At 40.6% G+C, this 22,086-nt stretch overlaps 1 protein-coding gene across 8 annotated transcripts in view; it reads right to left on the reverse strand.

The window, feature by feature from the left end:
- Window positions 1-6,050: 6,050 nt before the first annotated feature.
- The window catches only part of mecom (MDS1 and EVI1 complex locus), a 125,710-nt gene continuing 109,674 nt past the window's right edge, over window positions 6,051-22,086 (reverse strand). For 5 of the 8 annotated variants that reach the window (XM_089014044.1, XM_089014041.1, XM_089014042.1 and 2 more), the window contains 10 exons: window positions 19,052-20,441; window positions 18,727-18,817; window positions 17,328-17,354; window positions 14,332-14,498; window positions 13,705-13,782; window positions 12,603-12,772; window positions 11,118-11,262; window positions 9,353-9,601; window positions 9,088-9,274; window positions 6,051-7,752 (listed from right to left, as the gene is read on the reverse strand). In XM_089014044.1, the coding sequence (XP_088870170.1) occupies window positions 7,633-7,752; window positions 9,088-9,274; window positions 9,353-9,601; window positions 11,118-11,262; window positions 12,603-12,772; window positions 13,705-13,782; window positions 14,332-14,498; window positions 17,328-17,354; window positions 18,727-18,817; window positions 19,052-20,441 (2,624 nt within the window). In that variant the 3' untranslated portion in view covers window positions 6,051-7,632. The remainder of the gene's footprint in view (window positions 7,753-9,087; window positions 9,275-9,352; window positions 9,602-11,117; window positions 11,263-12,602; window positions 12,773-13,704; window positions 13,783-14,331; window positions 14,499-17,327; window positions 17,355-18,726; window positions 18,818-19,051; window positions 20,442-22,086) is intronic. The other 3 variants (XM_089014040.1, XM_089014045.1, XM_089014043.1) reach the window with 1 other exon arrangement.

Consider the following 22,086-nt stretch of genomic DNA (forward strand, 5'->3'; position numbering starts at 1 on the left):
GTGAAGACCTGTTTGGAATTATCTTTTAAGTGTGTGCACTGGAACGCAGTGTTGAACGCAATGGATTTTTGCGAGAAAGTATAGATACAGCATTTTTCAAGCGCACCGCTGCATTTTCTTTACCGTCAGCTAAAGGTGGTTGCGGTCTAGCAAAGGCGGGCAGGTGCCTGCGCCTAAATGTGCACACATCCTAGCATCCCCCAGTGTGACTGATGGGCGAACAACCCAGCAGCGGCAAATGGAAATCACCACGCATCCTCCCTCTGGTGTCGGTGATTGATGGAGAGGGGTGGGCATGGGGGCGATTCTAGCTCAGCCTAGCTCTTCAGATGACACACACCTGTTTCTAGTCAAAAAGGCCCAGAAAGGCCATCCATCCTATAAACTCTGGGGGAGAACTGTATCCCTATGTATCAAACCTCCTTATTCTAATACTATTGAAAGTAACCTTTAAAAATGTCATATACTCTCCAGTTTTCCAGTAAAAAAAGTTAAAAAGTAGATTTCCAGTAAAATTTTGAGAGTTTGAGTTTTCACAAACTTCATCAATAACTCAGAATTACAGACATTTCATTCTGAGGGTTCAAGTTAATGTAGGTTGGGGAACGATGTCTGAAATTCCCAACCATTTATGACAATCTAAATACAATATAAGAGAGCAGAAGTAGTGGGCAGAAAATTGAGCCCGGGGTAACCCCACAACTAATTTCATGAAGGAACCAATATCCAAAATGGACCAGATCTTTAAATCTGTTGGATAAAAAGTGGTGATCTATGGTGTGAAATGCAGCACTTAAATCCAGTAATGCCAAAACTGATAGTTTTTTTCACGTTTGCATTACACCTGGCATAATTAAAATGTAAAATTTTCTGTATAATCTCACTTTAAAATGGTAAATGGGATGCTGGTCTGTGATTATTACAATGTGGTTGTCGACATAAGCTAACATTTTAACTCACTGAGACGTGCAAAAATGTGTCTATTCCAGTGCCAGGTTTTTCTGTCATTGACACTTGAATTCCAGGACCCACAGAATATTGAGGGGTAAGACTAAATAAACATTCAATACAGTGTTAGACACCTTAGACTCTCTTCTTTCATCTGAAAAAAAGAATAGTTGCACAATTATATCGGTTTGGAGTTATATGAGCTTGAAATTAGGGCGGCTGTCCAAAATACAATGCAATACATATACAGTAAAGTCTCGTTATATCGATATTCAAGGGAGTCCGAAAAAATATCGATATAACCGGGACTATCGATATATCCGACCCTGTTTGCATGTAATTTTCTCCGTGCGTGCATAGAAATAGTATCGATATAACCGGGACTATCACTATATCCGATATCGATATAACGAGACTTTACTGTATTGGTTCATATAACGCTTTAACAACAGCTGAAGCTGGAACAAAGCGCTAACATGGAAAAAATGGAAATTCTGCCCCTTGCGGAAAAGAAAACAACTTTGTCAGAGGCCAACATTTTATCTGCACTCAAGCATGAAAACTCAAAACCCGTACAAATTTGGGAATGGCGCTCTTTGTCATATTTTCAATTCCCGAATAAATTTGTGAATGGCAGTGAATGTGTGAATGAGTTGAGAGAGAATAGCATATGTGATCCATTTTACTATTTAGTGGTTTTGTTTTTTTTTTTTCGTCAAAATGTTGCAAACTGTAAATGCCAGCTTTCAATGTTTTATGATGTAATAGATGATTCCTAAGAATAGGTCCTTCCATCATCAAAACGATTAATGGTGTCGGACTTTTCACAAAGTACCGTACATCTAACAATGCGTAGCCATTAACTATAACTTTTTCTTTTGCGAGTACAGAGGTTTCACTTCACTTTTCCATTTCATCATCCCACAATGTTACACATATTAAAGCAACCAAGTAAGGTAATTGTATTTAAGGTCATTTGTAAATGGTTTAGTGTCAAAAGCAGTCTGCCTATCTAGGGGTTGGGGGGTGAAGAGGGAACAGGCAGGAAAGAGATTAAATAGCCTGGAAAAGGTAAGATCAGATCATGGGTACTTTTTCGTTGTAATTAGGCATGCACCACTTTTTGCATGGAGATTCTATCACTTTTACAGCCTTCGCCTCACGTCCCGGTGATCATTTCTAACCTCTGCGTTGAACCAGATATCCCAAAGCAGCGGCATGTTTAAGCTCCATCTGACAGCGCTGAGGGCCGAGATAAAAAGAATGAGGGTGATCATGTGCCATTAGTTTAGTTGCTGCCAAGAAAAATAAGTATGTTTTTAAAAACTAATCCATGTCAAGATGGCAAATAATTTATAGATCAAATAGTCTCCCACAGTCAGTGATTGCATAAATGTGTGTGCGTGTATGTGTGCATGTGTGATTAAGCAAAGTTTTAAAAAGATGTTATTGTTCATGTTTTTTAATCATATCCTGTCATCCATTATTTTTGGCAGCACCCTGAGAATGTCATGTTGTAATTGTAAACACTCTTGTGTATGTAAAATATCGTTCAAGTTAGGGACGCGGGTCACTTCCAAAGCTGATCTTAATTATTTATGTAGAATTATTTAGATATTGTTGATGTTTTTAGATCAAGGGAATTTTGCGACAATACGCTGTACAAATTGTTAATGTATATATTTTATATTTGTTCACATTTCTGAATTTATATTCAAAATTATCTGGATCATTTGCATTTTTTAAATAAACCACTGATCAGCATTTGTACTATGGTGCCAAATTTCCCTTAAAGGTGTCAAATAAGATCAGGATTTACAAGCAACTGAATCAAATAGTCACGCAAACGGAATCAAACAAGTGCCAACAGACTAGAATACACAAACAAGATGGATTAGCAAGCCACAAACAGCAAAGTGAGAAATAAAGGATTTTTTTTTAGCTGTGTGGTTTGTGCTGCGGTACATACATCCCTTCGCCACCTCAAATCCGAAAGTGCTCAGATACAGACTTTGGAGAGTGGTGGCCGCAATTAAGGGCCTAACCAGTGATTCCCATGCGATGCTTAAGCTAATGCTAATGCTCATGACAGTGAAACGGAGGAAAAAACAAAGCCAAAAGGTGGAAAATAATTGAAATTGAAAATATTTGTACTGTGAAATAAGTCAATTGTAATAGAATGGATGTCACTTTGAATTTAATTTATTTCAAAGGGCAACTTAAGCTAAACTACTTTCTATTACGAATAGCCAGGGATCTTTAAGGAGACGATAAGCATAGAATTCAGGCCACGCACATCCTTGTTGCACTGTTCCTAAATTGTTTCCCCTGGGTTTTGAGTCAGTATGTTTGCCAAGTCAATCAATGTGAGAGCTGCCAGCTACAGTAGCCTCACTCTCTTGGGAGCATGATGTATGTTTCAGTTACATGCCATGCAGGGATGATTGCCTGGACCAACGGCAAAGGTAAAGAAGAGAAAGGAGGTCGCAAAAAATAAAAGGAGGAGGCTATTCTTGGATCTATGTTGAGGCCTGCTTGATGGATTTGGAGATGAGGATATGCCAGATGCCCTATTAGCTGAGTGGCTTCAAGCCCCCGGCCCACATTGTGCCCACCTGTCTAGTAGCATACATTCTATCGCATAACATGTTTTGGATCATGACTCATAATAATTATGCATGGCCATCCCATTCTGGCATTTATGAGAAGTTGCTAGTTTATAGCTGTCGGCATGTCGGCGTACTGATTAGCAGCTCAACACTGGCCTTCCTGTGTGGAGTTTGCATGGTCTTTGTGCCTGCGTGGGTTTCGCCGAGTGACTCCCACATTCCGAAAATATGCATGGAAGGTCACAGAAAAACACTAAATTTTCCTTCTGTAAGTTTCTTACCTAGCTGAAGAATTTTTTCGAATTCCATAAATGCAGGCTCAACAAAAATATTAACTCATTCACTGCCATTCCCAAATTTATTCGGTAATTAAAAATATGATGTGGAACGCCATTCCAGAATTTGTTTTTTGGAGTTGAGTTGGAGTTGAGTGAAAATGACAAAAAACCTGGCACTCAAGTGGACACATTTTTACACGTCTGGCAGTGAAGGAGTTAAATAAAATCACACCCACACAGTATGACGTGAGTTTGTTGGTCACAAGGAGCTAGGAAAAACAATGCATGAAACCAAAAGGCCTAAGAAAGGCATGGATCAATCGAACACCCCACAAAATACTACAACAAAATACCCAAAAGTCCAACAATGCATAAAAGAACAATAGAGCAACAATGAATGGTCCAGAGAGGCCGTAAAAAAAAAAAAAAAAAAATCATACTTGAAGTACAACAGCAGTTAAGCTCAATAATGTGACGAAGCAGGGCAGAACTATGGTCCTTAAATACGCATCCCATCTTGATGAGGAAACGACGTACTGGTGCACCTGCTGCAGATGGTATGATGATCATGTTATTACACACGTTGCTACTTATTTATTACAGTTAAGGTAATTTCAGAGGCAGTACACTAATTTTGTGGGGGGGTATTAGATTAAGAGCTATCATAATTATGTAAGTAATATCTATGATTTTATTGTTCTTATCTTCATGACTGGAAAGTGTCCTTAAGAATTTTGAAAGGCACTTATAAATAAAATGTATTATTAATATAACATGCAAGTGGGGGTGGGGGTGGCATAGCGAATGTTCTCTGCAATTTTAATGCAATGTTACACATTTAAACCACACTGGTCAGAACTAAATAAGCAGCAACTGAACACCACCAAACTCCCCAATTTAATTGTTACAGTAACTTAATGCCACTTGGGGGCAGTAGACATTGAATATGAAAAATAATAATACTTGTGATATGTAATAAATAATAATAACAATAATACATTTAATTTCTAAGTGCCTTAAAACTCTCAAGGACACTTTACAGTCATGGGATAAGAATTTTTTATATGTCTATTTCTGATTCAGATTCATTCCATACAGGTACATATCTACATAATTTAATTTAAAGCAGACTCTTTACTTACTTACGAAGGCAGAAGTATATGCCGAAACATGTCAGGTATTTGAACACCTATAATACACTGTCTGTAAATATATATATATATATATATATATATATATATATATATATATATATATATATATATATATATATATATATATATATATATATATATATATATATATATATATATATATTAGTATAGTATATTAGTATAATCACGCACACACATGCACGCATGCACACACACAGGTGGCAAAAGTTCCCACTCAGGACCATTGTCATGGCCACTCCATTATGAAGTTGCCTGGCACCATGACTGCAACTGACCTCATCAAAGCTGTGCGACCCACTCCGACCTCATCAACAATGCCTGACCCCCCACGACCTCATCAAAGGTACACGGCCCGTAGAACCCTGAAGGGTGACGACAGCCCCTAAGAAAACTCACCATTATCGGGGTAACAAAAGCACTGTAAATGTGGTCCGTCAAAGGCAGGGAGTCATCGACATCGTCATGCTCAATTCATCCAAGCCCTCTTCGCGAGTTGGCCTGTGGATAATGGAACCGTTAAGACCTCCAAACCCTCACAGCTACAATGTCCGCCCACGTTGGCTGGCAGCAGTGACAGAAAAGGGGTTTGCAGGACGGGGAGAACCACTGCACTGGATGAGGACACTTATTGAGCGTTTGAGCGATGAGCCAGGTCATCACATCTACCCACCTCATCCATCATGCCTCACAAACAGACACAAATGAAGAGGACACATTGTTGCCTCCGCTCCCACTACCACATTCAAGCCCACTCTGGCCTTCTCTCCCCACAGCCAATGCCCGAGGATGAAAATTAAGAAATAAAAAAAGGAAAAAAGGAGCAGAGTTCAGGCGGTGGCTTGCTTTCAGAGGCCATGGGAGTGTCGGAATAAAATGCCAGGTGGTTCTCTGATTCCTATGTAGGAAAAACCTTGTTGACGCCGTAATTATGGGCACGGGAAGGGGGTTTATATGGGGTACTGTGAATGAGGTTCCAAATTAATGAGTGAATAAAATGTCTGTGGAAGAATAAAGAGTGGAAGGAAGACATGTAATCCACATTGTAGTCCTTTATTTAATTGTTCCACATTATTTGAATTGAAATGCGTAACAGTTACATTGTAAAAAGCATTAAAATAAAAGTACCACACCTTGCCGATTACTTTTTAAAATTGATTACAAACAAAGACAAAACCAAAAAGGTTGTCCCGTAATTTTTTTTAGTTTGGAACAAGGGTTTTAACATGAACTGAACACCACACAAGCTTGCAGACAACCGTAGAAAATGTCAACACAAATCTTAGCAGACCAACCATGCGCATGTGAACAAATGATACCTGGATTGTTATGTCGATTCATGATTTCTTTCTATGTACAGTTTTTTTCTCATTTTCTTTATTTTTTTTAACAATTTAATCGTTAAATTGTCATTAAAAAACTAATCTATTCATCAACCAGTATAATCAAAACAATAAAGAGTGAGTTGTATGTTTAATACTATCTGGCACTCAAATGGAATCTACATACCCCAATGAAGTCTGGAAAAGGCCGGGAGTGGAGTCTGCCATTGCCCAGGCTAGGAGCAGTGCTATTCAGTAAACAAACTACAGTTTGCCATGAAATAAATACATTTTATCAACATACGACAATATACAACAACACCAACAACACTAACAACATCAACAAATAAAAACCTAACAATAGGAATTCATTGAAATAAAATAAAATAAAATCGTGATTGTCTAAAATGAATGAAGGTCAAGAATGAGTCGTTAAACTCGAGCATTCGGGCTATTTAGTGGTATTGTCGTCTGACTAGGATGAATTTAAGGGTGTGGAAAAATACAAATGCCCTTTATAGAACAACATTTAACTTCTGCGCTGGCTATTCATCTCAGTTTAACAAAAAAAAAAGTGATTTCTTTTTCTCCACTAAAATGCCAATCTTTTTATCACCTATCACGGATAGTGCAGATGGGCAGGATGGAACGCAGGACAGAATAAATGATTGTGCAGAGACACTGTGAATACAGATGGGGAACTGGCTTGATTTAGCCTTTCAATTTAGTATTTCTTTTAGAACTTCTTTGAAACCAAGGTTATTACGACCCTTCATTACATCAAGTGCATTTTTTAATACAAGCAACACGTGGACTTCGGGGATTTGAATTGCAATACAGTTTGAATTTACATGATGTCATTGGAGACAGTGTTTTTGTTACAGTGATACAAACTTTGCCTTTGAGACAAGAGACTCCATATATTCACCCTCCTTTGTGTGAACTGGGCAGTGAATGCAGTCTATCCAAGATACATCAGCACATCTTCCATGTCCATCAGATAGATGCCTTTGGTGTGCAAACGAAGAGAATAAATATGACTATTATTACTTTAGATTTATTATTTCCACCACAATCGCCTCATCCTGGTTACGTGTCGTAATAGGACATCCATTTTAAGGTCTCAGAGGGATCTTTTTTCTCTCTTGAATTCTGGGGTCTGCAAGGACCCTGGCTTTTTTACAAAGCGCTCCATTCAGCAGTCAGAAGGGGCATCATTCTGCTTTGCAGACAGGAAGAACGCCCCACAATGGGTTCACAATTCCATGAGTCAAGGGTGAGAGGGGATGAAAAGCAGGTGTCATCATACGTGGGCACTGGACTCAGCAGCAGCCCGAGCCAGACTGTGCCACATGGAGGCTGGCGTATGGGTGACATGGTGGAGAGAGTCCTTTTCAGCCAGAGACAGCATCATGGCGTACGCCTGGCAAAGGAGAGAGATGAGCAGGTCATTTAGTTGTCAGACACAACACACAATAGCAGTGAGGTATAAGATGGCGCCTCCTGTGTGGCTGCCTCCGCAGCAGCTCTTTCCCTTTCTTTTCTATTTTTTCATTTATTTACTTTTTCAGCCAGAGACTATTACACCCACGCTGCATGAAGTTCCGACCGACTTCTGTCAGGCTTCGCAATTCTCAATGAGCACATGTGAAAAAAAAAACAAAAAAAAGAACAACTGGACACTTGTAAATATGGGTTGATGCAATATATCAATATGTCTTTCTTGATACTTGCACTATGTATAGTTTTTTATGAAATGGTTTTGCACATTTACAGTATGCAGTCGACATTTTTATTTTGCTTTGCTTAGAATATCTTGTTTCTATCCTTTCACCCCATCCCCTTTCAAATTGCTGCTGTGGATTGCAAATGTCCCTATTGTGGGACAAATAAAGGTTTTCTGAGTCTGATTCTGATCGGTTACTAATTGATATATCTTGAAAGATATTTGGAAATATGCGGAGGTATGTCAGTACTGATTGAATGTCAAGTGGAAGTGGGATCAAAGTTCTCTTTTAATAACTAAACAGAAAAAGGTAATGACATGTAAAATATACACAGAATTTCAACTGATTTCAAACCCTCCAAATAACTCTATTTAAAAGCTGTGGAGGGAAATGTGGTTCGCCATATCCTTTACATCAATCTACTTCGACACACCTAATTCAATTGATCATGATCGTTTCAGGCTTTGACAGCACCTGCTTGCGGGCTGATCATTTGAATCAGATGTGTCGAAGGAGGGAGGGATAGTAATAATAATAATACATTTAATTTACAATCCAACATAGGCAGGAAATGGCTCTCGAAGAACCGGAGTTCCCCCAACCCTGATTCAAATGATGCAACTTTTTAAAACATTCTTAAATAAATAAATAAATACATACATACATACATAAATACATAAATAAATAAATAAATAAATAAATAAATAAATAAAACGAATATAAAGAATTAAAAGAATTAAAATAATGTAAAAAAACTAAATGAAAAATAAAAATGATTATAAAAATAGAAATAATTCAAAATAAAATGAATAAATTAAAAATAAATAAATAGAAAACACATACATGAATACATTATAAATATATCAGTAAATCAACAAACAAAAAACAATGAATAAACAAACAAACAAACAAACAAACAAATAAATAAACAAATAAATAAATAAATAAATAAATAAATAAATAAATAAATAAATACAAATGAAGAATCAAAACCCTTTTGGAATTTGAGTTTCCTCTCAAAATGCTGATACCTGTGACTTTGATTTCCGAAAGAGGGGTTGTTTGACTGCGTCCTCCAGTGGTGCATGGACAAACGATTGGTCGTCTTCGTCACCTTCCCCATCGCTCAATTCACTCTCTTCCATCTTGTGAATGTCTGGAAACTGACGGATCTGATCTAAGGCGGAGTCGCCGCTCGGCTCTTCCTCGGCCTTATACCTGGAAAACCCCCACCAAAATATCTTCATGTCAAAAATTGAAATGAAAGAATGGATACCATCACACGATAAGCGTTACCTCCTCGGAGAGATTTTACAATTCTGGCTCGAGTTATTTGTCCGACTGAAGTCCATCTCGTCTTGTATAATGTCATCACGAATGCTGCTCTTGGGTATCTCCTCTTGGTATTTATGCGGGGTGTTGCTGGGATCTTCCCCGTATTCATCATCAGCAGTTTGCTCCTCCGCTTCCTCATCTTCCAAGTCATGTGACCCATGGCTGGCCATCTGGAGAGTTTTTTCTTCTTCAAAGGCGTTGCCATTGACTCTGCAGCATACACCATATGATTTATTTATTATTATTTTTTGGGTGTATGTTTTTGAAATGTTCTTGCAACATTCCTCTGCTTCCGTGTGTGGAAAAGCATTTGGGCTAAATCGTCTACTGGACAAAGCAGCGAAGAAAGACATGGCAGCAGGGACAGAGCAAAGCCGGAATCTCATCCGTCATTGAGGCCGCAGGGCCCCTCCGGCCATAGCAGCAGCAACTTCATCATTGCGGCACTTAACCGGAGTGCTTAGTTTCTCTTCTTGTTTATCTTCACTACTATCTAGTAATCATCTAATAGGCAAAATATTTAGCTGACGGCCCTATTTGGAAGATGAATTATGAATACGCTGCCAAGCGGTCCATTCTTCTCTGCTTTTGGAGGGAAAGAGAACCAGCTATACAAACTGCCTGAGTCTTAATTTTTCCTTCTTGTTGCCACAGGGAACCACCATTTGCTAAATCACCTGGAACCACATTCAGACTGATTTACTAATTACACTCAGGGTGTACACTCGCCAGTTACATAAAAACTTCACACAAAGAACGCCCAGAGAAAAAGAAATGATGAGATAGGAAAATAACACATCATCATATCATTATTATGCGTGTGAACGATACGTAACTTGATGGAAATGCATTTCGGTGTGTGCAGACATAAAAGATATGTATCAATTGCTGTTCTTTATCAGCCGTCAATACAGCATTGTGTTTTACATCAATTTTGAACAGGGACAGGGTAAGCAATGGCCAGAAATGCTGATCTTTGTGTCGTGTTGAGCTCACACGGCTCTGAATTGTGACTCCCGAAGAGCCAGAGAGAGCTCTGTGATTAAGCAAACAGATTCCCTAATTATGCTTTCAAACGTGGTAATTTGCCGGGGATAAAGTATCTATCAGAAGCAGTCAGAAGCACACCATTTTGAAAGGAAACACAGGCCGACCTTGTGACCCGAACCCTTTTACCCTCTTCCTGTCGGCAGACATGTTGGTTCCAGATGTGGCGGGCTAACTGGTTCGCTTCCCCCTTTGGGCTTCTCTTCCCATCCTCCTGAGGCTCCTGAGCCTGCTCCTGCTCACGGAGGCCCAATCATCGAGCAGTCTACAAGATTTCTATCGGGTCGTACAATCCAGACAGTGATCACACCGACGGGAGGCGCGTGAAAACAAACTCTCAGAGCCAAGCAGATTGCACAACCGTTATCTGACCTGATCGCAGTTCCAAGAATGTATTTGCATAATGCGCAGACGGACTTGCATGCACAGGGACATCACCTAATTTAATGCCTGGAAGAACTGTGATCTCCTTAAATGTTGACACACATGATTGCCCTCTCAACAGTTCGCAATTACTAAAATGGGCTGGAGTGATAGTAAAATTCAAGTCTGAGACAGACAAACCACTGTAGAACATGTTTTTCTGTCTTCCACCCCTTATGTCCAGAAAAAAAAAACAACCAAAAATTAAATATCAAATTCAAGGAGTAAAGTTAAGAACATGTAGATGTTAATGTACCCTTCTTCAGACGGCTCCGGTGATGTTTGGCTTTGGGCTGTGTTGCCGATGAAATTTCTTATTTCATTGAAGTAAGAGTCTTCTTTGTCATCCAATATGGCGCTGCCACCGTCGAGTTCTGACTGCGGCGAAGACATTGCAGTGCCTGTACAGAGAAAGCAGGGAGAAACATGTTTAGTTTCAGATACAGTTTGGAAGTTAACGCATGAGTCACGATGACCCTCTTCAACCCAGATAATACCATGTGGCTCATTGCACATTATTTCTCGGGACAAACTGTTTCTGCTGACCAAGGTTCTGAAACTCAATTTATGTGGGTGCTGCTGTAAACTTTGGGAGTGTTTCAGTCACAACAAGTACTCTACAAAAAAGTTGTTGAAGTATTAAAAAAGTGATCCAATCCTTAATAACAGTCAGAACACTCATTCTTCAAAATGTGAGTAAAATGTAATCTAATCTCGAATCTTTCTGGTGCTCGGCAAACTCCTCAGCATGTCCCCTTGAGTCACGGTTTGATTTTTTTTTTTTGAGTGGATTAACTTTCTTTGTGCATTCAGACATGTTGGGGAGCCACTGACAAAAACAAACAAATAAAAATAACTCCATGAATAAACAAACAAACAAACACATAAAGACAGTATTTGCTGGTGTATTAGGCACACCTCCAATGAATGGTATGTTTTCAAATTGTTTCAATATATAAGGTGCACCGGACTATAAGGCACACTTTCAATGAATTAAAAAGGTTTTCCAAATATAATATATAAATATATACATGTTTTCCAAATATAAGGTGCACCTCATTGCAAGGCGCTATAGGAGAGTCTGGGATTAGGCACGATTTCTTCTACAGGGGGATATGGAGTCGGTGATTGCTGACAGTACTTGCGAGACTTGTTGTGGCTCCATATTACTTCACTTATAAGGCGTATAAGCCGCAGGGTCATGTTTGGAAGAAAACAAAGGGTCTTTGGGGGTGCCTTATACATCAGCAAATACGATAAACAAACAAACAAAAAACAAACAAATAAATAATATAATAAGTTTAATTAATAATAAGTTTCATCGAAAGAGGCCATGAGTGGGACCTGTGGGAGCTCAAAAATTAAATCAAAAATTAATTAAAAAACCCAGGCCGATTGTTAGACTAAATATTGTCCGACCAGAGCCATGTTCTCACATAAACTAAACACCTCTCAGTGTGTGACTGATAAGTAACTTGAATAATGCAGATTAAGACTTGGCAGACACCAGATATTAGAAATTTATACAGTGTGAATACAATACAAGAGAGCTGTCGATATGTATATGAAGAGGTTTTTCATTTTTGGTCAGAAATTTGCAATGCATACTATATTTACTGTAATTATTTCATTTCTCTGCTTTTAAGATTATTTCACAGTGTGGAGGCGAACCGTGTCAGTAGACTTTCGGCGTATTCAAGCTCTCATTTGGTATAACAGATGAGTCCTCTCGACTCCGTACCTGACAAGTTACCATTCTCGTGCTTCTTTAGGTGACGATCCAAGTTGGTTTGCTGACCAAAGCATCGATCACATAAGTGGCACTTAAAAGGCTTCTCCTTGTTGTGGATGTTGCGAATATGCCGTTGCAAGTTAGAAGAGATGCTGAAGGAGCGGTCGCAGTATTTACATCTGCAGAGAATGAGAGAGAGAGAGAGAGAGAGAGAGAGAGAGAGAGAGAGAGAGAGAGAGAGAGAGAGAGAGAGAGAGAGAGAGAGAGAGAGAGAGATTATTAAATGGAAAAAACAAACGTTCACCGAAAACTTGACTTTGGAACTCCTGCTTTGTTTTGCAACAATCATCTCTGATGCAGAACCCCCCTTCATATACACACACAGTCCGAGCAATTTCGCAGATCCAGACATGATGCAGGGGCTTGTTGAAGGTGAAACCGAATTGCCTCTTATCTCCAGCCAGCTAAATAAAATTGCATTCTTCTCTCACTCAATAAGAATGCAACAGATTGTGTCGTATCCCAGCAAAATTAGCCGCCCCTTGCCAAGATTCTTCATGCAAAATTATACCAGAAGATTATATCTCTTTTCTTCGGCTGGAATTAGCTTGCTGGATTGGCCTTCCCTCAGGACCCCCTCCCCCCCTAGTTATCAACATAACAAATGACCATAAACAGCGGTCATCTTTCATGGCATGCGAGTGTGTGGAGTGGAGGCTATCAGGCTGGGGCAGTAGAGGCCAGGGTCGGCCTTTTTCCCTCTCCTGTGGTGAAAAGGCCTCTTGCAAGCGTCGGGGGCAACATTCCATCTAAGTAACTATAAAACTGCCTTCTGGCAAGGGATCACTCCTTATTTTAATATGGTAAAGGTACTTGAATAAAAAAAAACTGATTAGTTTCGTTGTTGGCTCTTCAGCAACTGCTGACGCTGACATAGTAGAAAGGGTGAATGTAAATATTTTGGTGATGATATATCAGAAAGGAGATGGATTTCTGACAGCTTCCGCCTTTGGTTGAGACGGATTCTCCTTGTGAGGCATTTAGCTGGACATTGAAAGATCGCTCAGACAATTAATGACCATAAGTAAGTCACATCAAGAGTCTTTCTTACCTATAAGGTTGCTCTCCTGTGTGAGTCCGAAGGTGGCGTGTCAAGTTGGCAGAACGTGGGAAGATCTTACCGCAATATCTATTCAACATAATTGAAAATACATCAGAAACCCTCTGTCAATCAAATGCAAATGTCAATCAAAATATGGTCTCGGCTATGTTTTTGATTTCCACAGGATTTGAACGTCTGTGTAGTCTCTCAGTCGTACAAGAGTGGTCCGTCAATGAAAAGGTTTCTTTAGCCGTCATCTGTACTTTTTTTGAAGGTGTCGAACTAAAGTTGTGTTGGGGAAGTAGTGGAGCACTCCCTGAAGCCAATCTGATTACTTCTACTGTTCTATCCCTTACCTAACCTTAGAGCAGGGACCTATCAGTGCATATATAGGGCCAGAGATACCAGCATAACATTACTTTGCTGACGAAGCTCTTCGGATGAGGAGCAAAACTTCCGACACCTTCAAAGAAATACAGATTACGGTTAAAGAAACCTTTTCATCCATCCATTTGAAATTGAATAATTCGCTGATTAGGTGTGTTTTAGCAGTGAATAAGAATCAGTCAAACATCACAATCTCGTAAATTGAGTCAAAGTATTGATCATAAACACCGCAGCGCGTGTTGCGATTACCTGCATGTATAGCGCTCCTTGCCTTTGCGGAGCAATGTCTCCGGAAGCGCTGAAGGTGGAGCTCTGAAGTCAAACATGGAGGGGACGGAGCGTAGCAGACCACCTGAGTCTGGCTTCAAGGAACCAAAAGTTTCCAGCTTCTCAGCCATGTTCTCAATAGCAGACATCTGAAAAAAGGCAAAAGGAAGACAAGACCAGATTATTGTAAAACTTCTGTAAAAACTCCCAAAAATGTCAATCTGTTGGAATTTTATGTTGATGAACGGATTCAAGAGTATGGCACCCTTTTTGACACTTCAACAGACAGACCCAGCCACAAGGAAAGATATTAACGACTGGAGCCAATCTGCTAATGAAGTTGCTTTCATCAGATATCCCAGGAAAAATTATGCGTTCTTGGCCTACTGAGTACGTGGCGGTATGGATACAAGAAACTATTTCGTGATGGTTATAATTGATTCATTGCCATCTGTGTGTGTGAAAAAATGTCTGTGTGTGAGTGAGAAGAATGTATTTGTAATGCATGTGAGCGAACAGAGTGTGTGCCTGCTGACCAAAATGCGTGTTGCCCGCCAGTTGGATTCTACGTGCCAAGTGTGTATCTGAGTGTTGTCAGATCCATGTCGGGTGTGTGTTTGTGTTTGTGTGTGGAGTGATTCATGTCCACTGCTGGGCAGTAAACCATTTTGTGCACAATGCGGGCAGACAGCACATTCGTCAATATGAAAGATGTTGACATTGCTGATCAAGGGCTAGACATGGGTAATAATGATATCGCTGTGCTGAAAGGGGCGGAGTGGGGGAGGAGCAGAGTCGCTTTTGAAGGGGGGCGACAGAGGGGTGGTGGTCCCAGTAGAGCCCTGGGCCTGACAGGCCATCCCACGCACACGCGCACACACACATGAACACAAAATGTATTCACACACATAGTTTTTTTTTTGTTCTTTTCCAATGGGTCCAGAAAAATTGGCATTATTTTACGTGTATTCAATTTTCAGCTTGTTCTTATTTCATCAGGGCAACAAAATCAGTGGTGATACGGGTCCTCTACGGGAGCATCGCTTCTACTCTGACATTCCATCTCCTGTTTTCAGCCCCGGTTACACTCCGGCTTCACCCCAAGATCGGGGTAAATGGAGAGCGGAGAGGTAAAGAGGTACTGAGGGGAAGCGCCATGAAAGACAGGATGATAGCTGAGATCGAAAAAAAAAAATGTTTACCACAGAAATGTCTTCCAAAATAGGTTTGATGCAGTCCTACACTCAAGCTAACGACAAAAGTAACTATCATATATTAAAATCGTAATTTCCAATGTCATTGTGATAGAGTTCTGTCTTTATTAATGTACATTTCATCTGATAAGTTTGACTATCCGATATTTGTTCTTAACTCATTCACTGCCATTTACAAATTTATTCGGGAATTGAAAATATGACATAGAGCACCATACCCGAATTTGTTCAGGTTTTGGTTTTTTCCATGCTTGGGGGACGATAAAGCGCTGGCCATGGCCTCTGGCAATGTTTTTTTTCCACATGGGCAGCATTTCCCTTTTTTCCATGTTAGTACTTGGTTCCAGCTTCAGCTGTTGTTAAAGCGCTACAGGTATATGAACCAATATGTATGTATTGCACTGTATTTTGGACAGCCGCCCCCATTTCAAGCTCATATAACTCCAAACCCATACAATGTAAGAATTAACTTTTTTATGATGAAAGAAGACAGTCGAAGGTTTCTTACGCTGTATTGAATGCTTATGCAGTCCTAAAACTTCTGCGGGTCCTGGAATTCAAGTGCCAATGACAAAAAACATTTGCATTGGAGTGGACACATTTTTGCACATTGTCTGAATTAAGGATTTACAAAAAGTTTTAACACACAGATTGTACTTCAATGTTGGATGTGTACGTTTTATGGATTAGGTTGATTAAGTCTATTTGGCTCTGTCACAGTGCCTTATGTGTGTGAAATGTTGAAGCTACTTAATGTCAAGAAGAGACCAGACTGTGCTCTGCGGTAATTTTCCCAAGGTCATACACTCTACTCTTTTGTATAACAGGCCCCTTTGCACTTACTTTTGAACACACACAGACACACACCTCATGAAAACCCCTTTTCATTCTCCCCGAGGCATTTGTGAACTTGCTTGTTGCTGTAGCGTCGCAGTGGGACCAGTGGTTGATTGGCTATCTTCAGAAGTCGGTGATGCTGCGAGTGCCTAATTAGTGAGATGCATTCTCAATTGTTGATCTTTATCAGCAACCAGATGCTTGGTCGAGAGAAACAAGCTCAATCCTCGACCCCCACGAGCCCCCTCCCCACTCCACGGGGGTGTCCCAAAGAGAGAGACTGTTACCCTTGGACTCATGTAAAGCCCATAGTTCCGTCTTTTTGTGAGATGGCGAACATCCCCCTACGAATATATTATGATAATTATCCAACCATTTTCTGATGCATGTATTTGAAATGTGAGAGGAAACCGAATTACCTGGAGAAAACCCACACAGGTGCGGGGATAACATGCAAACTCCACACCAATGGCCACCCATTATTATTATTATTATTATTATTATTATTATTATTATTATTATTATTATTATTATTATTATTATTATTATTATTATTATTATTATTATTATTATACAACACTGATTAACATATTGCCACGGTTATTTTTCTAATAAAGTTTTACAATGATGATAGTTTGGGCCAGGAACTGATCAATTCTGTCACATCAAAGGCAATCATTTCATCTTCATTGTAGAGTGAAGGACCAAATGTTTTGGTCTTTATTTTGAAATGCCAAATTTGCACAGTTGTGTGAGAGGAGCAGCGAAATCCAGAATTTCAAGGAGCCATAACTCATTTGTACCTTTTGACGAATTAAGTGCAGTAACAAGATCATGCAAAACAACCTCATTGAAAAGAAAATTAAACCACTAAGCTCTTATGGTATATATTGAATTACAGAGGAAAAAAATATACATATATCTTACCCAAGTGCTCTGATCTGGCAAACGAAACTGAAGGGAGAAAAGAAAAAAAAGTCAGAAAGTGGCAGCAATCACTGTCTACAATGATGAAATACATGGGTCAAATATTTTTAACTATCAAGGAACAATGAGATGCCTAACTCCAAAGTTACAATGGCGGAATTGTAGATGGCTCTCAATTCCGATCACTTGCCCGTGCACCATCAAAATATTATAATAGCAGCCAGAATTTAATAATTGCAATGAAATATCCCATCAGGATGTAAAACGGTGAATGACAAGAAGGCTAAAAAATAAGTATATCGTCTTTCGAATATTATTCGTTGACTTGATATAAGGCCGAGCCGTGAGTCCGGTGAGCGCAGTCCCACTTAAAAGTATATGGAAGGGCCCCTCGCCTGGTTTGTCTTGGACCTACACTAGTCTGGGGTTTCTGGGAATAATTTGTGTGTCCAGACATCATAAAGTCATAAAGATGGCCTAAGCACTCTGTTAGTGTTTCTACTGATAGGACACCTCATTAAGGCATGTGAGACGACCATGTGGTCGTTGCAAGCTAGGCCTTTGCCGCAATCTGGGCAGGAGACATAAATCAAGCAAATGAAACAGCCTGTAAAAAAACAGACCGGAAATGGAGAAAATGGGGGAACGGAATCATATGCCTGGGAGAGTGCTGTTTTCACTTTCCGAGGCCGTTCGCACCCACAACGGAGATTGATTCAACGAATGTCGTTCAATACATTCACAAGTCTTGATTTTTCTTTTATTCTTGCTTTACTGTAGAGCAATTTTATGAATCAATTAGCTTGGGGAGCAACTGTTGCCCTTTGTTGAGTAATTTATTTGTTTTTGGCATCGATGGTCGGCAACTGAGGCAAGAATTTTATTAAAAAATAAAAATGTGACAATATATAAAATTGATTTTTTTTCCCTCCTTAAATTCACATTGTGAATAGCAGTAAACATTATTTACTGGTCTGGTTCCTTGTGTCAGAAATTATCGAGCCATTTTTCTTCTCTGAGGAGAGACTGACATCGCTCCAAAGTGATCTCCATTCAGGATCAAGCAGCAACAGTTATCGGATCAGAGACACACACAATTTTATTCATATGATAGACAAGGTTTTCCTTGTTTTCGACCTTACAAAATTGACATTTGGTCTTTGAATTGTCACTGTCAATTTTCCTGTCCCTTTTTTATTTGCTTATGGCCCTTGTGCTTTCTCAACATGCTGACTTCCAAAGGCTGTGACAATGAAGTTGGCACTTTCAAGTGAAAAGTGACGATGGATCCCAGTACACATCACTTGATACACAAACATGAACATAAATACAAACTTTGATGAGATAAAGAGATCAGTTGCAGGTCCCATTCCACGTTGGTGGTACAGTCATAACATACCTGAGGGTGGAAAAGGAAGCCTGGAGCTTGCCGCAAGTACTTGTCTTTCAGCGTCTCAAACGGATCACTCATTCTCCTCTTCTCAACCCTGCTAATAGTAGATTTCTATCAGCTCGTAACACACAAATACAAATTTGAAGGTTACAATTAAAAGAGTAACGAGTGAAATGCTCCAAATGTAGCCTGCTGCTATTCATTGGCTTTCAGGACAGTAGAAAGTGAAGCAACCAGAGAGCTCATTTCTTGCTATTTGTACTGAGTTGAATCAAATTACATTTATTATTAAGAATGAGTCTTATGACAAAACCACTGGGAATAACAATACCTGTAGATGGGATCCATGAAGAAAGGCGTCGGCCTGGCATGTTGTAATGAGGAGTCAGGCTTTGGCGTTCCCAAAACTGCCTTTTCATCTTGATGAAAAGGCAGTTTTTCCTCTTCTTCTCTCTCACTGCATCCACGGCCCCTGGTGCCTAGGCTGAGGTCCAAAGGTTGATCCTGACCGGTAAAGTGGGAGGCTTCAAGTTTGGAAGGCTCAAATGGGGGCGATTTCTCCTTTCGTTTGGTGGTGAGATCAAACGGTGACTCTGATGACGATGTGCTCTGAGCCTTTTTGCAATTGTCGGCCTGTAAGAGCGGTTCACTCTTCAGAACTTGATCACTGACATCTCTGTCTCGAAGAGGATAAACTGGCGGCGAGAAAGTAGTAAAGAAAGGTAAAGGGAACATTGAGGGATAGGGCAGTGTGCCAACTTTTTTGTCTTGCAAGCCAGCTATGCCTGTCGAGCCAAAATACTTCTCAGCGATGGAGGCGATGGCCTTAATAGAGTCATTGACAGCTCCCGTAACAGCCGTGTGCTCGTCCAGTGCAGAAGGGAGAAGTGAAGGTCCGGCAAAGTTTTTATCAGCACAGCTGCTTGTCAGTTTTCGACTTTGGGGGCTTTCATCACTCGCTTTCAGTTTGAGGCTTTTGCCATTTTCCCGCGCAGCCCCTCTATCTCGTTCAGTGTCCATATCACTTTCGAGCTCGGAGCTTGACATACTCTCTAAATCGCTTCCACTGGGCGTGCTGACTTCATCCAGATCACTGCTTTCAGATTGGTCACTTTGCTTGTTGCATTGCTTTGTGGATGATAGTGAGCTTTGATTGTGTAGGTCTGAAGCTGCGATCTGACTTTCAGGAACACTGGTGTCCTTCCGAAGCGCCTTAAGAAGCTCTCTGGATTCCTGAGCTCCAGGGCTAGGTGGCAGCAGTGGATTCCTACTTAACTCTGCACCATGCCCAGCAACAGCAGCGTGAGCCGATTGCCTAACCGGCAAAGGAGTGGCTGGAATCAGTGGTGGGCGGTGATAGATACCAGACGGGAAAAGGCCCGGGAAGCTGAAAGGGAAGGCTGGTGCGGCAGGGAACGTAAGCCCGCCATGATGGCGGCTAGTTCCAAAATAATCAGCCAATCCAGCACTGCTGCGACCCATCGCCAAGGCTGACTTGTCCAAATCGGGGCCACCGGGGAGTGGCATACTTTGAGCAAATATTCCTCCTGTTGTGAAATGGTTCTTTCCCTCGCAGAAGCGGCGATGCTTGTTCAGTGAGGATGTGGTGCTGAACATCTGCCCGCAGTCCTTGCACTTTATCTGTGTTCTGCAGTCGGCATGCATGCGTTTGTGACGGCACAGGTTTGAGAATTGTGTGTAGGACTTATGGCATACTTCACCTACAGGGGCACACAGAAGTAAACAAAAAGGGTTTCACAAAGACGCATAAAGTCCCGACAAGAACATCACACGATCAACATCTACTTAACATGTGACACGGAGGAAATGCAATGTGAAACCCTAGAGTTCCCATCAATATTATGACAATGGTTTCCATCGAAATAAGAAGGTGGGGTGTGTCCAGATCCTGGTATTGTGACAGGATGACAGTGTGAGTAGGTTATTGCCGCTCATCACCTGCACATCAGGAATAGTTCCCAGGCATCCCTAGCTTCATTGTGTCCCTGGGATTCCATACACAAAAATACATACACAAAAATACATACACACACACACACACACACACACACACACACACACACACACACACACACACCACACGACAACACAGACAAACTAAATCACAGAGAAGGACACAAACAGAATGCAAGTGGACTGAGACACACACACGCACACACACGCACACGCGCACAAACACACACACGCACACACACACACACACGCACAAACACACACACACACACGCACACGCACACGCACGCGCACACACACACACACACACACACACACACACACACACACACACACACACACACACACACACACACACACACACACACACACACACACACACACACACACACACACACACACACACACACACACACACACTCTTAGGCATATGAAGTACAATGGCTCTATTTTAAGTTTGTGAAGGAAGCAGAGTTGAATGAATCCTATCCTGCAGTCTGGTTCCCAGGACAGGTCCCACGTCCTATACTGCCCCCCACCCCACTTGCCTACCCTGAGTCTCTCCCATCACCACTTCAGCTCCCACACCTTGTCCCCAAGCTCGGTCCTTGTCATCCTGTACTGGGTAACCTTCCCACAGCACACTCAAATGCTTTGTGATACCATTTGACCCTGACAGATGGATGGTGACAATAGAGTTTAAACACCATCCAAGCAATATATTTATGACCGAACCAACTGTAATTAATATCAGGGTTGCAAAGAAATGCTGGAATTGCTCTTGTCATTCCTTTTGCAATAGTTTTCATAAAGCCAAAATGGAAGTTGACTGCATTTGCGGCTGCTTCAAGACAAAATCATCGAAATCGTCAAAATTATCATGCAGACCGACAATATATTGAAAACAAAATCCAGATTATTTCAGAAACTCAGGAGGGGTTTATCCGGGTACTCTGGTGACTTCCCGCACTCCGAAAACATGAATGATAGGTTAATTAATCACTGTCAAACTGTCCTTACGTGAAAGTGAGAACACTTGTTTTTCTATGCGTGCCCAGTAATTGGCTTGCAACCGGATCAGGGTGCACTGCGCCTCGAGATTCAGCACCACAAACTCCATTGATTGGCAATGGACTGGTATATACAAATGCTGGCTGCACATTTACATTGAATTGTATCATTCCAAAAAAAGCAAAATGTTGTATTGTGTAAAATCATTAGGCCCGATATCGGATCTTATCATATCGGTGAATAAACATCATTATCTAATTTAAAGCAGATTCTTTACTTACAGATAGTGTAGGTGTTCAAATACCTGACATGTTTCGGCGTCTACTTCCGCCTTCGTCAGAGTGTCACGGATGTTTATTCACCGATATGATGAGATCCGAT

Source organism: Hippocampus bargibanti, linkage group LG14 (assembly GCF_051943395.1).
Source record: "Hippocampus bargibanti isolate YZ-2025 linkage group LG14, ASM5194339v1, whole genome shotgun sequence".
In the NCBI taxonomy this organism is placed as follows: domain Eukaryota; kingdom Metazoa; phylum Chordata; class Actinopteri; order Syngnathiformes; family Syngnathidae; genus Hippocampus; species Hippocampus bargibanti.